At 32.9% G+C, this 15,720-nt stretch overlaps 3 protein-coding genes across 8 annotated transcripts; all 3 read left to right on the top strand.

Annotated features, from left to right (window-relative positions):
- The first annotated feature begins 2,344 nt into the window (after positions 1-2,344).
- Positions 2,345-5,434, top strand: LOC106777797 (PGR5-like protein 1A, chloroplastic). Of its 3 annotated transcripts, none has more exons than XR_002670104.1 (12): positions 2,345-2,715; positions 2,787-2,902; positions 3,024-3,120; positions 3,208-3,308; positions 3,513-3,569; positions 3,778-3,854; positions 3,950-4,001; positions 4,465-4,575; positions 4,645-4,742; positions 4,888-4,963; positions 5,160-5,227; positions 5,332-5,434. XR_002670104.1 is itself a non-coding variant. In XM_014665554.2 (11 exons), exons 1-10 carry the CDS (start codon positions 2,523-2,525, stop codon positions 4,955-4,957), a joined length of 972 nt encoding a protein of 323 aa, XP_014521040.1. In that variant the 5' UTR covers positions 2,345-2,522; the 3' UTR covers positions 4,958-4,963; positions 5,160-5,434. The 3 variants fall into 3 exon arrangements, 1 of the variants encoding a protein (XP_014521040.1); XR_001376989.2 differs by having other exon boundaries at positions 5,160-5,253; XM_014665554.2 differs by having other exon boundaries at positions 5,160-5,434.
- Positions 5,435-6,900: 1,466 nt separating this feature from the next.
- Positions 6,901-8,197, top strand: LOC106776604 (expansin-A7-like). Its single transcript, XM_014664087.2, has 3 exons — positions 6,901-7,078; positions 7,165-7,480; positions 7,565-8,197. Exons 1-3 carry the CDS (start codon positions 6,919-6,921, stop codon positions 7,875-7,877), a joined length of 789 nt encoding a protein of 262 aa, XP_014519573.1. The 5' UTR covers positions 6,901-6,918; the 3' UTR covers positions 7,878-8,197.
- A 906-nt stretch (positions 8,198-9,103) lies between these two features.
- Positions 9,104-15,681, top strand: LOC106776340 (protein FIZZY-RELATED 1). 4 transcript variants are annotated; one of them, XM_022775901.1, is made up of 11 exons: positions 9,105-9,693; positions 9,773-9,895; positions 10,345-10,449; positions 12,514-12,693; positions 12,796-12,858; positions 12,967-13,161; positions 13,921-14,022; positions 14,115-14,177; positions 14,310-14,378; positions 15,118-15,182; positions 15,227-15,681. In XM_022775901.1, the coding sequence occupies exons 1-10, from the start codon at positions 9,283-9,285 to the stop codon at positions 15,169-15,171; spliced, it is 1,365 nt and encodes a 454-aa protein (XP_022631622.1). In that variant the 5' UTR covers positions 9,105-9,282; the 3' UTR covers positions 15,172-15,182; positions 15,227-15,681. The 4 variants fall into 4 exon arrangements, with proteins under 4 accessions (XP_022631623.1, XP_022631622.1, XP_022631621.1 ...); XM_022775900.1 differs by having other exon boundaries at positions 15,221-15,681; XM_022775902.1 differs by lacking the exons at positions 15,118-15,182; positions 15,227-15,681 and adding an exon at positions 14,520-14,665 and having other exon boundaries at positions 9,104-9,693.
- The last annotated feature ends 39 nt before the right edge of the window (positions 15,682-15,720 follow it).

Below are 15,720 nucleotides of genomic sequence, written 5' to 3'. Positions count from 1 at the left end.
TAAAAATCCAAGTTCCTCCTTCACATTTCACGTGACATTTAAACATGTAAAACTCGCAATCTAGAAGAAATGTCTTCCAAGTTCATTCTGTAACAATTTCAAACTCTCAGTTATTTTAGTATGATAAAAACATTAAATAATACTTGAAGTCAATTTTTAATGGATGAAATTTTTTATGTAAATAGCATTAAACAGTATGTTTTGGAAAAATTTCTCCGTATATTTATGAGAATTTTCTTACATAAATTAAAATTAATCTATACACGCCCCAAAAACAAAAATTACGAACAAGATTCTACAAGCTTATCAAAAGTTTGTGTGGAATATTTGTTTTCTCTTGTTTCTTTAACGGGTTTTGTTAAGTTATATATTCAAATGATCTTAAAATTAATTAAAGAAACAAGAAAAAAAAAATGATATGATAAAGGTCATATGCATGCCGCCAAAACAATCAGCCATCGGTTTTCTATAACATTTAATCTTTGGCAGAGTTGTAATACTGTGGAACTTAATATTATGATATATCATAAAAAATTTATTATTATTATATTCTAATCACTAAAAAAACATAATGACACATTGATAAACTCTGTTCGTTAATTGTATGATATATAGTTTCAGGTAAATAAGTATGAGTACATCTTTTTGATCGAACACCCTGTTATCGATCATCTTGATCATCATCCAATTACATGTACAATTATTCGTCTAATTTTTTTACTGTATTTATATAATTATTATATAAACATTGTTAAATTTGTGTAATGTTTTTTATTATATTTATTTAATTTATGAACCCATTTGTTCAATATACAAATTCGTATAATTTATATATGAACAAATAGATTTGTATGATGTATATTGTCAAACTTATCTTATTAGTGTCTGAAAAAACTTATATAGTGATTAAACTTGTTTAATTAATGTGTGAATAGATTCATCTAAGGAATGTTCATAGAGTCATTAATCAATGCGTAAAATGACCTATTTAATGTCTTTTTTGTTATACTTGTCTAGTGATTATAAGAATTGACTAATATATAATATTAAACTTGTTTAATTAATACATTGATAAATTTTTTTAATATTTTTTGTTATGATAGTCTAATTAGTGTATGTTTATACTTATCTAATTAATATATAAAATATTATTTAATATTTTTTATTATACTAATTTAATTAATGTATCAATAAACTTCTTTATTATATATTACTATACTCGTATAATAAATTTTGTTTGATTTGTGTAATTAACATACATCTTTTATATATATATATATATATATATATATATATATATATATAATTCAAACAATATATATTTGTGGCATGTTTTAATTATAAATATCTAATTTAAACTTTTAAAATTAATTATTAAGTATGACATTTTATTTTAATTTATTATAAATATAATTATTTAAAATGTGTACCCATTTTTATGTACTATTTTTCATTAAATAATGTTATTTTAACTTTTATATAATGAAAACATTCAACAATAAAATTATTTATAATATAAATTAATATGAAAAATAGATGTTATTTTTGTAAAAAAAAATTATTATATTACAATTTATTTTGTTTAAATAACATTATTTTTAGAAATAAAAGTAAAATATAGTTCTTTAAACTTTAATGATGAAATAATTAAAATTCATAAAATAAAAAGTAATATTTTAAATATAAATGATTTTTACCTAATATTTTATTGTTATATTGTGTTAGATTCGTTTAATTAATATATTGATAATATATATAAGTAAAAAATTAAAAATTTAAATGATTAAAAAATTACTTATTAACAAAAATAAACCCGAATAATAATATAAATTCTTTAGCATTTTTTTGTTATAATTGATAATTAGTTGACTGTTTTTCTAATAATTGTGTAAATAAAATAATAACATACATGGCTAAACAATGATTACATCAAATAACAAAAATGTCACGGTAACCCGCACCAGTAATTTTGCGGCACAACCACGTTCTTATTTCAAATCTCAAGAAATGAAAAATTTTAAAGCAGAGTGTCCTATTTCTTTGCCATTTTGTGTGTGTGTGTGATTCTCGAATGTAGATGGCATTTTTCCGGAAAGAGTTTCACGAACAGAGAAGGAGTGTAGTGAAATCCGTGGAAGAGGCGCAGATAAATATATTCTTTGGTGACCACATCGTCCTTCGAACATCATTCATCATCTCTGTCCACGTGATAACCCTCAGCAAACACGTGGCCAACAGAACATCTCCACGTGTCCACAAGAAAGCGAATGGCGCTTCAATTCGACACATGAAGAAGACATGCCACTTAGTCAGAAACCTAAGTGAAACAAAACAAACAAGAACACGATGTGAACTGTGAAGACAAGAAAATCAAAGAAGGAAAGGGAGAATAAACCGTTGCACTTCCCTCCACACGTTCATCCTTGCCTTATCTTTCCCTCCAACCAAACAAATTAAAACAACCTCTTTAACAATGAATTATCATAAAACAATCACAACACATTCTCTGTTGCTAGATAACCATGGCTACCAAACTCACCTTCACACTGTTATACCCGCGACCATTCACTTCCCCTAGACCGACGCCTTTCATTCCAATCTCTTCCTTCTCCTCCACTTCCGTTTCTCCTCTCCACCTTCTTCAATTCAATGCTCGCCGCTTCTGCCTTCGCCGCCGGCTATTTCTGTTTTCTGTCAGGGCCACTGCCGATCAAGGTCTTATTCCTAGCATCATCTTTTCGTTTCATGCATTGCTCTCACCACGCCGTTTCCTCCTTTTCTTTCAGGCAAGGCTGAGGAAGATGACGTTGTGGATAGTAAAATCCTACCCTACTGTAGCATAGACAAAAAGGAGAAGAAAACAGTTGGTGAACTCGAGCAAGAGTTTCTTCAAGCACTGCAAGTACGATAAAAAGAACTAGTTTTTTTTTTAACTTTTATTTATTGTTGAATTTGTTATGCGTTATGAAAGAGGGAACGTTATATTTAACTTGAAGTGGGGCTCTGTTTTTGTTGAGGAACAGGCATTCTATTATGAGGGGAAGGCTATCATGTCAAACGAAGAATTTGATAATCTTAAGGAAGAACTCATGTGGGAAGGGAGCACCGTTGTGATGCTAAGTATATATATATATATGGAACTAGCTATTTCATTCACTGTGGGATGAATTCTTACAACGTTTTGAGTCGTTATTGGTTGCTGTGTAGGTTCAGAAGAGCAAAAATTTCTGGAAGCGTCTATGGCCTATGTATCCGGAAAACCAATCCTGAACGACAAAGAGTTTGATGATTTGAAACTCAGGCTAAAGGTTTGCCATTAATTCTCACATGAACACAAGTAACTTTAAATAAGTTAGACAATCATATTTCTGCACTGATGTAAGATCAAAGAAGGATTCAAATCAATTTAAATTTTATGTTAAAAGTAAAATGTTTAAAGAATAACTATTTTTCTATGAACTCAGATTAAATTGAAACCTTTTAATGTTTAACTGCACATACTGTGTTTGTAGATGGAAGGGAGCGAAATTGTGGCTGAGGGTCCTCGGTGCAGTCTTCGTAGTAGAAAGGTGTGTGTAGATAGTTTAAGGGATTGTTATATAAAAGTATACAAAAAAGTGATTGTACAGTGGTCAACTGTACATTCTAGTATCCTTCGATATATATTGCTGTTTTGCTGGAATAGATCATTCTCTGAACATTGAACCTTAGATTGAGATCAGTCAAAAAGTGTTAGATATGTTAATTCCTTAATTACTAATTGGCATCATTTTACAGGTCTACAGTGACCTGTCTGTTGACTATTTGAAGATGTTCCTGCTGAACGCCCCAGCTACTGTGCTTGCACTTGGACTGTAAGTAACTCTCTTTTCTTCTGTGTATGATAACTTCATCCTCTTAAGGTCTTGATTTCTTTTGGTTTTTTCATTCTTTTCCTATATATCGTTAGGTTCTTCTTCCTTGACGATTTGACTGGATTTGAGATCTCATATCTGATAAAGGTATATGCCCCCCTCAGTTTTCCTTGTTCTAGTATTCTTAGCTGGTTATTTAATGTAGTTTGACCAATGCCTAAGTATCAGACAGACAATAGTTTTGTTTATGCAGTTCCCTCTTATATTACATTGCCCTCTTCATTCAAATAAGAAAGCACTTTAGCTGTATTGTGTAAAATATATTCTAGTCAGAAAAAGATCTTCTAGAGTGCAGGGTTAAATTTAGAGAGGAAAATGCAAGTGGATCACCGTTTGATAACAAAATCAGAAGAGCTATGTAGATATATTGTAGTAGTAAACCCAAAAGAGTTTCTGCTATTTAACAAACAAGATTTATAACTGAGGGTGAGAAGAATCGATAGCTGGGACAATGGCATTGATTTATTCCTAGACTAGAAATAATTTATTTGAAAATAGTGGTATTAACACCTTCAATGTTTTAGCTAATGTCGTGAATTGTAAAGTGCAGATTCCAGAGCCATATAGTTTTATTCTAACTTGGTTTGCCGCCATTCCCTTTATTTTGTGGCTGGCGCAATCAATTACAAAGGCAATTATAAAAGACTCTTTGATTTTAAAGGTACAATTTTTGTTGCACTGTCTCTTTATCCTGCACAACACAAGTACTAACATAGTTTTATCTGTAAAGGGCCCCTGTCCTAACTGTGGCACTGAAAATACCTCTTTCTTTGGGACAATACTGTCAGTTTCAAGTGGCGATTCCACCAACAATGTCAAATGTGAAAAGTAAGTATAAAAGTGGTTTCCCCGGCGGCACTATCCCCACCCTGTCTTTCCATATTGTTCATTCTCCTATCATTAGACTAATACTGTGATTTATGATTTGTGATGGATCATTAGTTTAACAACCAGTGTTTATATTTTGCCTCAGCTGTGAGACTAAAATGGTGTATGATTCAAGAACAAGATTGATTACATTGCCGGAAGGAAGCAGTGCCTAAATTGAGGTACATTATCACTGCTAAGTAGCATTATATTTCTGGCATAAGAAAAGCTCCAAGTTCGCTTTGTGACCACCGGTTAAGACTCTGGAAGTCAAAACTTTCTCTGTTTTTCTTTGCTCTTTTCTGCAAAGACATCTTAATCTAAATGTTATATATATACCTGAAGGTTTAGCTTGATACTATTGTTTTCTGCAATTAGTTGAGATGATCGGGATCAGAAACTACTACTTACATGTGGAAGCTAGATTATCAAGCCAGCAACTCAAGGTCGCTGTTCTTCATAGGCCATGAAAGTAATAATTATTCTCACTGTGGTACACCATATATACAAGTACAAGTTGTAATTTTATGAACTTTGTAAACAAATGCAGGATCGTCCACTGGAAGAGATGAGTTACATGATTTCTTTTGTAACAAAAAAACAATCTAAAAAGTTATGAAACCGCCCTGGTCGGGGATTTTTGTTTGTTGGCATGCTTTAGTATTTTTTTTTTTTTTTCTCAAAATCTTGCTTTATTGAGAACTACTTTTTTTTTTGACAAATTTCTCCAATGGAATTTGAAGAAAGAAAACTAGAATAAAACGATATTTTTTATATAGAATTTCTCCCTAATTTAAATTATTATTTTAATTTCTGCCCTGATGAGTAAATTTATTTAATCAATTAATTAATTTATCTAGAAGTGTTTAACATACCCTAAGTCATTTAACATAAATTTTAATAGCCATTATTTAAAGAAATTATTACGTATTACTAAGTGTAAACGATATCATATTAATAATTAATGATGATAATAATAATAATAATATGTCAGTAACTTAGATGACACTCAAATAATAACTCCTACATTATTTGGTCCAGTTTATTTTTTAAAAAATTGAGTTGATTAAGTTTTTTTTTTTCTTTCTACTTTCAAAAAATAGAATCTGTAAAATTATATAGAAATTTAGTTGACTCAAATAATCTAATTAAAAAAAATTAAATTTAACTTAAAATTGAAAACAAAAAATCTTAATTTTTTCCTTCTCCTTACCTTATATATAACTTCGTGTGTTCTATATAAAATCCTTCCACTTCACAAGAGAAACTATTAAATTTCTAAATCCTTAACTGTCTACATTTTTTAATATATCCATTCGATGATAAACTCTAAAATATTTAGATAAAAAGTAGCAGCTTAATGAAGTAGATAAAAGAACAGCTGTGGGAGATTACTCAATTTAGTCTTAATAATCTCTAAAAATTTACTCAATTATCTCCTATTGTAAAAAAAGTTATTAAAAAAAATTATTAATTAAAATATCAAGATGCTTAGATAATCTAATCTTGTGCAAAATCATATGTGCTTGGTTCTTTTCGTTGAAGCAAAAAGAGGTGTTGATAAAATATTTTTCTTCTGAAAAACAAGTATTTTTCTTCTGAAAAAAAACATTAAAAGTTCGTACAATGAAACCAAACTTCTGTTCTATTTAGGTTTGTTCTTGGTGAGAGGGTTCGTGGACTTTTTGTTAGTTCAAAGAGTGGAGTCAGTGGTTGTACTAGAAGACGCAAATTAAATACAAAAGTCAATACTTAAAATGTTTTTGACTAATTAACAAGTAAGAAAAAATAGTGCAATGGCTGATGAGAATAAAAATTTAATAAACACACGAACATATCAAACTTGTCTGCACGTTTTCACTCAAACCATATACCTTTCTTTTTTCTTATGGATTGCGTGGTCTGTGGATTGATCATCATTCATGGTCAGTGGTCGGGATTTGTCTTGTCTTGTTGATTACGTACATATATACCTTTGAGGGCCAAAAAACAAAAACAACAATATTGTTGACTTTGCAGTCGTGGGAATCACTAAGCCAAGACGTGCCCTAAAAATTGTACTTCCTATATAAAGGATACATGCACCAGTCAATCACCATATCGCATTCTCCACAGTTAAACTACTAAAAACTTCATCATGGCTTCAACTCTTCAAGCTTTTGCTTTTACAATGAAGTTCATGTTCATTCTGATGTTCATGGGAGAGCAAGCAACAGCTGCGGGGATATTTCGACCCAGTCAATGGGCTCTCGCCCATGCCACCTTTTACGGTGACGAGACTGCTTCTGCCACTATGGGTATGTGTGTGTATCTCATCACTAACATATACTTCCTGAAATTACTATTTTTTTTTTTTCTTATCCGATTGACAATGGACTTGTAGGAGGAGCATGCGGGTACGGGAATTTATTTCAAAATGGTTACGGGACAGACACGGCGGCTCTAAGTTCTACGTTGTTCAACAATGGTTATGCGTGTGGAACTTGTTATCAAATAAAGTGTTACCAATCAAGTGCGTGTTATAAGAACGTTGCCTTTACGACGGTGACCGCCACCAATCTTTGCCCTCCTAACTGGGCACAACCCTCCGATAACGGCGGCTGGTGCAATCCACCACGAGTTCATTTTGACATGGCCAAACCCGCTTTCATGAAAATTGCGCAGTGGAAAGCCGGCATCGTCCCTATTATGTACCGCAGGTAAATTAGTAAATAAATAAATCTCATAAATTTCTTATACAGTTCATCAATGTGTGAGTGATTAATTTGTTGATGTATATGCAGAGTGCCATGTGGAAGGAAGGGAGGGATTCGATTCTCTTTTCAAGGAAACGGGTACTGGCTATTGGTGTATGTGATGAACGTGGGAGGTGGAGGAGATATTTCGAGCATGTCGGTGAGAGGAAGCAGAAGTGGATGGATAAGCATGAGCCACAACTGGGGTGCTTCATATCAAGCATTTGCAACTCTTGCTGGCCAAGCTCTTTCTTTCAGGATTACTTCATACACCACCAGAGAAACTATAATTGCATGGAATGTTGCTCCTTCAAACTGGAACGTCGGACTCACATATTCCACCACTGTGAACTTTCGCTGAGCAATTCCAGTCTGTGTCTGCTGCAAGTGAATTTTCTACATACTAGCTATAGCAGCAGGTGCACATACAGATATAGATGTAAAGAAAACTGTCACTTTTTGTTATAGTTTGACAAACTTAAAAAGTGAAGTTCATCATTTTCCTCAAAGTTGACACGTAGCTGGAAATTTGCAATAAAAACTTGAGTCTGATTTTATACTGAAATTTAGTTACCAATGGCCTCTGAATGGAATTCATGTTTAGCTAACTGAGGTGAGTAGGCATTTATTTGTTCGGTTCAAATTGGAACGCTGAAGTCTAAAGATCTTATTCTTGCATGAAACCTGGTTTTCATATCAGTAAGAAAAGAGTAGTAATATAGGTAAACTATTGCTTAGTACTTAATTTTTTAGTTTCCTCTGTTGTTATTTTTTCGTCTACTTTTGTCAGACTTGCATTAATCAGATTTAATTCAGCTAATTATAATATGTTTCACATCAATGATAACCATTATGGATATATCATTGTCATATTTAATGTTGTTAGTTCAGTATTTTAAAATATTAAATGATTACTTTATATTAAAATAATATGATTACTGCACTTATTAAATATATATCAATGTTAAATTTAATGATTAAGATGTAAATTATATTAAATGTATAATTTTTCAACCTTAAGTTTTGCTTGCAATTAATGTTTATATACAGTAATTATGAACACGTGCTACACAATAATAGCAAACACGAACTCTAAAATTGAAATAATTATATTAAATACTGTGTACAATATTTACATTTTTAAATTTATATTTACAAATAATTATGAAATTCAACATACTTAATATTTTTTTAAGATAAACATGATTTAATTATAATATAATCAATCATCTAATTCAAATTAAATATAGTTAGATTAAAAAATTTAAATATTTCAAAATTAGTAAGTCTATTTTAAAATATATAATTTAAAAGAACATGACATGAACCTAAAATTAGTATACAGTATCACTTAAACCAAATTTGGAAACAAATCCAAATAAATAATAGACAAATCGAAGATCTTAAAGTTATTTGTATTGAGTTAAAATTAATAAAAAAAATTAGAAAAGGGTATAATTAAAATGTAAGGATTATATTTTTCTAAAATAAATATTTTTCAACTACATGACATGAATACGACATTAAAATTTAAGGAATGAAAGTAAAAAGTGACAAATTATATTACATTACCTAGTTTTGTGTGTGGTCGGGCGAGATGAGAAAGAGATAATATCATAGATAATAGGCGCCATTCTCACTTTTTTCCCGCGAAAAAAGCGTCTATTTCCCGGGAAATTTCTGGGGGCTTCTCATTTCATCAAATCGAAGGAAGAAGAAGAAGAATAAGGGGGAAAGAGAAAAGGGTTTGGTTAGGTTTGATTATTATGGACGAATCGTTCACTCCACCTCCTCCAATGTCCTCTTCCCAGCACAACCATGTCAAACGAATGCTAAATTCCAATCGCTTCAAATCACCTTCCAAAACAATCTACTCCGACCGCTTCATACCCAGCAGATCCGCTTCCAATTTCGCTCTGTTTAACCTATCGCCGTACACGGAGGACGGTTGTAGTTGCAGCCCCTATGGCAGTGCGCTGCGGAGTGCCTTGTTTGGACCTTCCACACCCAACAAATTCGAAAGCCCTAATATATTTCGTTTCAAATCGGAGACTCGACAGTCCATGCACTCTCTTTCTCTCACTCCTTTTACTTCCCAAGATGTCCTTCTTCCTGGCTATGACTACAATCATAAGCCTCTTAAGCGCCCTCGAAAGATTCCTCCCTCGTCTTTTAAGGTTCTTTTTTTTTTGTCTGTTCCTGTTTTGAGAGGTTTTGTTTTGGGATGTTTGGTATAATTGCAATGTTGTGTTTTAGGTTCTAGATGCGCCGGCTCTGCAAGACGATTTTTATCTGAATCTCGTGGATTGGTCCTCCAGCAATGTCTTGGCTGTGGCTCTGGAAAACTCTGTTTATTTGTGGAATGCTTCTAGCAGTAAGGTTTGTATATTTTTTTAAAAAAAATTTATGACTATTTGTTTTTACTGTTAGGATCTTTGTTTCTTTGATTCCTGGTGGGACCAAGATATCCCCACAAATTTGGTCTTTCGCGTCGGTTTAGACTAATCCTTGATCCTTAGTCCGAAGCTTACTCGTATCTAAAACTATCTGACGAATATCGAGCATTCACACCACTGGGTTTAAGATTAACTAGAAGTCTCTTATAGCAAACTAAAGCTCGAATTTTGGCTTGGAATTATGTTCGTATTTAGTGTGAGACTTCGCTTTGATTAGGATTGTTTTCAAACCAGGGTGCTTGTGCGAAGCAAAATAAAGGATGTTCTGTTTCATAACTTGAATTGTTTTTTATTTCCTTTTGTCTGTTCGTTTTATATTATTTGCTGGTGTGCTTAAGATGGAGCTGCATATTCAAAGTGACATATGCGCAGGTAACTAAGCTATGCGATTTGGGGGTTGACGACTCCGTTTGTTCAGTTGGCTGGGCTCCGCTTGGCACCTACTTGGCTGTCGGATCAAACAGTGGAAAAGTCCAGGTAAGAGTTCATATGCAAAACCAATATCATGCAATTGTAACCACAATTACCTGTTTTCAGTTTTTTTAAAGTGTCCTAGGTTAAGCACGATTCTTTTATAGGTATTCTTAGCAGATTCAGTGCACTCTATCTGTTGAGGATTTTTTTCTGCTATTTTTTCGCGAGAGTACTTGTACCCTTTGCGACGAGTTATATATAACTAGCCATGTACTATAATTCTAAAGAATCAAAGGCATATTTTTCCCGTGTTAGGAAAGGTCTCCGTATAGGAAGGGAAGTAGCATAACATATAATATGACAAAGGTCTCTGTATAGGGATTGCAGTTGCAGTGGCATTTGATATAGCATGTCCAACAGAATTAAATACAAAGTTTTCTTTGGTATCATCTTAACAAACTAGTTCGTCCAATTTGCGAATCTGGACTAAAATATAAATCTCATTATGTTTACTAATGGCTTGGTGTTGACAAAAGGCTTTTATTTTCTTGCTAGAAGTTTCTCTCTTAAGCTCGATCCTAGCCCAGGGATAGGGGCGTCATATGAGGTCACGATTAAAAATCCATAACAAACCTAAGAGTATTTGAGAGTTAGAAAAACCCTTAAAATCCAAAGAAATCTAGAAATGACAAAAATACTCTAGGGAAAAAGGTACGAGTCCAAGGAATCAGCGTGGAGAAGTGATATTTTTAGACAAAGAACAGTGGAGAAAGAAGAAGGCATACCTATTAAAGCTTGAAGTTGTTGAAAAAACTTCAAAGAAGCATCTAAAGCGGATGACTGAGTCTTTACGTTGAAATTGGCTAAAGTTGTGTCCTGTTATAATAACTTCAGAAAACGCCCAGGTACTGAATTCAACCTTTATGCCAATATCGAGGTAAAGGCTAGGTGATTGTGTCGTGTGATAAACTTCTGGAACCGACCACGTAGAGGATCAAGCTTTTTGATCAAACTTTGGGTGAAGATAAATTAAAAATAGATCCCTATAATCCCAGAGCTATTACAGAAAAAATAAGATGCTTATATATAAGTAAAATATCCTAAATCAGCTTACTGGTATTTTATATCTAAATAGTTGTTGAATCTACCACCCTAATGACTCTAAATAGGAAGGTAGTCTAAACATTTAGAAACTTGAACACTCTGGCTTGAACTTACCATTACTTTGAACCATGACAATCCTAAACACTCATTCCAAATCTTTTGTTCTTCAGTTTAGCTAACCCTAGACAATAAGAACTACTTATTGACAACGGGATTGTTTTATATACAGGTCATGTAAATTATATTTCAAGCTGGGTCTTACGTAATTGTGTTGATATTAGATGTTGCTATTCCGTTAATAAAATGATTTGCTCAAATCGATTGTTGAACACATAGAATGCAATTACAATTAAATAATTTAGAGTAGAACCCTCGTCTAAAGCTAGGGTGCTATGCGGGGCATGGAACTACAAGTGCAAGTTCTGTCTATGTCTTGCACTTGTTTGATATCAGATCCATGCTCCTGTTCAGACCCCATTGGTTGGAAAGTGTGGTTCACTTACACTTAAAGCCAAGGCTGACATAAGTGAGTCTAGTATGGTACCAGACTAACGACAGTTTATTAAATGGCACTATCAAGTCTTTTCCCCTATTCTATTTGTGCTATAGTGATTGGTAATTGCATATCCTGCTACCTTAAACTTGACTTTTGATGTTAAACATAAGTTTGTCGTGTTAGTGAGTCTAATAAACTTAGCCTCTTTGTTTTGGTGACTTCTATTCATTTGATAGATATGTATTAATGCAGTACATAGGCACATGATGTGTTCTACTTTCATTTAACATACATAAACTTTATTTGCCGGCCTGGTTTAAACTTTGCTTTGGATCCGTATCCATACTCAGTTGACCTAGAGGTAGGTATCCAGTGCATCATTTCCAGCTTAAACATTCTGAATTTTTTATATTTTGACCCATAAAACATGGTGTCAAAAGTCATATTTTACTTGTTTTGTGATGTCGAGTACTTTTTTATTGCATCCCTGGGACTTGCTAAGTTCCTCTTAACCTTTCTTTATGTAGATTTGGGATGTAACTCAAGGCAAGTCTATAAGAACTATGGAGGGACATCGATTACGTGTTGGGACCTTGGCCTGGAGTTCATCTCTTTTGTCTTCTGGTAGCCGGGATAAAAGCATTTACCAGCGGGACATTCGTGTACAGGAGGATTTTGTCAGTAAACTGTCTGGGCATAAATCAGAGGTTACTCTTGTTTTTATTTGCAGTGACCTTATTTGATAAAACTAGCTACCTGCTGTGTATGACTTAATGATTGAATTCCCCCTTTTTTTTGGTTCTTCAAAGGTTTGTGGACTGAAGTGGTCTTACGATAACCGTGAGTTAGCATCAGGTGGAAATGACAACAAGGTACACAATATCAAGTTGTGTTATGCTCATGAACTGTGCCACTGCACTATTACCCTTTTGATCTGTACTTGGCATAGGTTACTAATAATTTGTTTGCTATGTTTGTAGCTACTTGTTTGGAATCAAAACTCCACCCAGCCCATCCTGAAGTTCTGTGAGCATACAGCAGCTGTTAAAGCTATTGCGTGGTCTCCTCATACAAATGGACTTCTTGCATCTGGAGGAGGTACTGCAGACCGAAGCATTCGTTTCTGGAGTACAACCACAAACTCACAGTTAAACTGCATCGACACTGGAAGTCAGGTATTTGCTTCGTTTTAATTCTGTTGATCTAATAAATGTCTTGTTATTTGTTAGGTTTATGAAAAACTGAATTTATTTTGCTACAAGATTCATATTCCCCTTTGAAGGGTAATATGTTAAGTTTGATAAAGCATCAAATGATAACAGCAAACTATCACGCATAATCAAGCCATACTAAATGGAAAGTATGAAAAAACTTAATTTAAATATAATTCTAAATAGGGAAATGATATAAAAAAGGATGAGGGACCACGAACTCAATATTGAAAAATTGAAACTTCCATATTCAAGACTGACATGGCTCTCTATAGTTGGATCTTCGTGGGACTTTTTCAAAGAACATTTCCTTGTAAATTCGCATTCCTACTTTCAGCTGGGAAGAATAGGAGAATAGGTATTCGATTAGTCATAGCTTTGTCAGTTGGGTAATATGACTAACATCTAATCCTAGTGGTGCAATGAAATTCTTATATGTTTTATAATTGAATAAGAGAAATCCATGTACAGAAAAAAAACATCTGTTTAGTGTTCCATGGAATCGTGGACCATTATTCATAATATGTCTGAGAACAAAATTTATATATCCCGTTGGCTATTCAATATCCATGCCAACAATTGTTAGATTATATTGCAAAACTGCTTTTAGAATTCATGGAATTTTCTCCACATATACAAGGATTATGGGTTTCTACCCCCACACCGCCATCCCCTCTTTTTATATCCAAAAAAATGACTATCACATATCTTACATGGTAACAGGTTTGTAATCTTGTCTGGTCTAAAAATGTAAATGAATTGGTGAGCACGCACGGCTACTCCCAGAATCAGATAATGGTTTGGAAGTATCCCACCATGTCAAAGGTATTTATACAATTTGTTGTCATAACATAGACATAGTTCTTTGAAATTGATTTTAATATGTTTTACATTTTTTTTTTGTCCTTTTGATGCAGCTGGCAACTCTTACAGGCCATACTTACAGAGTTCTTTATCTTTCCATTTCTCCTGATGGACAGGTATTTCAATTGTTCTTTTGGCTATTATTCTTTCTAAGATTTTATGTAATTATCGGCTTTTTACAAAATTTTACTGTTTTCTAAATCTTATGTTCTTTTCCTTGTGACGATGACTTCCACTTACTGTATTAGACTATTGTCACTGGAGCTGGAGATGAAACCCTAAGATTTTGGAATGTATTCCCTTCGCGGAAATCACAGGTAACTATTTATTAAAATATAAAGGAAAGAGTTTGTTATTTTCATTTTCAGCTCCTCTTGCTTACATAATTGACCACGGTTTGAACATTTGATTGTCATTCATATCCAACTGTATTGCTATTTCCTTAAACGTAAATGCAGATGCAGGAATTCAGCTTAATGCAGGATCCAGAAATGTATTAAGGGGGGGACTGGAATTTTTTTTTCTTGATCCTCTGTAAATGTTTAAATATCTGACTTTTAATAAATAATAGTTTTGAAAATTTATTTTCTTATTTTACACATAATTGAAACTATTTTCTTATTTTCAATGATAATAATAACCTTAAATGATACTGTAATAATCAGACACGGAGTTTTACGCAAATTTACGCTGCAGTAATAACAGCAAACACTTCTAGTCTTACACAATTTTACACTCGGTAACCTTAACAATTATTATAAGGAGACATATACAATCAGTTTTACACAATTTTAGACTAACATATATGTGTGTATGTATATACGTGTGTATGTATATACGTGAGAAATCCATGGGAGGAGGGCCCAGCCCCCTCTGTATGTAGATTAGGATTTTTATCTGTTCTGCTTTCTGGTTGAAATGGTTTGGGCAACATTTGCTTATTTTAATATTGGCATCAAATAGGTTATGTGCATATACGTAGGAGGGACTTGGTCCTTTTATTATTTTCATTTTTTATATACTCAAGAGAGGCATATGGCTCTGATCATTGTGCAGAATACTGAGAGTGAAATTGGAGCATCATCTTTTGGAAGATCTATCATAAGGTGACTTCAACTTGCATATATATATATATATATATATATATATATATATATATATATATATATATATATATATATATATATATATATATATAGCACAAGTGGCTGAATGAAATTCCAGAACAGCAAGAATACCGTAGCGGTGGAAAATTGTATGTAGAAGACATCTACTAATTGTGAAAGCCTTAGGGAGCCATGAATTTACAAATATGGCTGCCACTGGTGGAAGTCCCTGTCCTTCATGAATTACCTTTAGATTTATCTGTACATGTTTGTTGAGGGGAGTTGAAGCCAAGTTTTGTTTTCTCCATTTTTTGTGTTCTTTCCTGTAATGCACCTTGCATTACATTGATAAATTAAGAATAGAAGCATGTTTTCCATGTAATGGAACAGCTTTTGTATATAAAAGTATACTTCCCTCGGATGGTGTTTGTTTGTACAAGGGTGGTATCCCCTCAAATTAAGGCCAAAATTTCAATGACCTCTTCCAGCGGTGATGGTTGTTAACCGAAGAAAATATCTGGCGTCAAAAGTATTTTTATTCAAAATCTGCCTT

Source organism: Vigna radiata, chromosome 11 (assembly GCF_000741045.1).
Source record: "Vigna radiata var. radiata cultivar VC1973A chromosome 11, Vradiata_ver6, whole genome shotgun sequence".
NCBI classification, from domain to species: domain Eukaryota; kingdom Viridiplantae; phylum Streptophyta; class Magnoliopsida; order Fabales; family Fabaceae; genus Vigna; species Vigna radiata.
The sequence above is the reverse complement of the archived record's forward strand: the minus strand, read 5'-3'. Positions and strand labels throughout refer to the sequence as shown.

Coding starts and splice junctions, on each gene's coding strand:
- LOC106777797 (XM_014665554.2), top strand. CDS start 2,523: ATGGCTACCAAACTCACCTTCACACTGTTATACCCGCGACCATTCACT. Junction 3,309..3,512: donor ATTTGAAACTCAGGCTAAAG/GTTTGCCATTAA, acceptor CTGTGTTTGTAG/ATGGAAGGGAGCGAAATTGT. Junction 4,576..4,644: donor AAGACTCTTTGATTTTAAAG/GTACAATTTTTG, acceptor TTATCTGTAAAG/GGCCCCTGTCCTAACTGTGG.
- LOC106776604 (XM_014664087.2), top strand. CDS start 6,919: ATGGCTTCAACTCTTCAAGCTTTTGCTTTTACAATGAAGTTCATGTTC. Junction 7,079..7,164: donor GACTGCTTCTGCCACTATGG/GTATGTGTGTGT, acceptor ATGGACTTGTAG/GAGGAGCATGCGGGTACGGG. Junction 7,481..7,564: donor GTCCCTATTATGTACCGCAG/GTAAATTAGTAA, acceptor ATGTATATGCAG/AGTGCCATGTGGAAGGAAGG.
- LOC106776340 (XM_022775901.1), top strand. CDS start 9,283: ATGGACGAATCGTTCACTCCACCTCCTCCAATGTCCTCTTCCCAGCAC. Junction 10,450..12,513: donor CAAACAGTGGAAAAGTCCAG/GTAAGAGTTCAT, acceptor TTCTTTATGTAG/ATTTGGGATGTAACTCAAGG. Junction 14,379..15,117: donor TCCCTTCGCGGAAATCACAG/GTAACTATTTAT, acceptor ATCATTGTGCAG/AATACTGAGAGTGAAATTGG.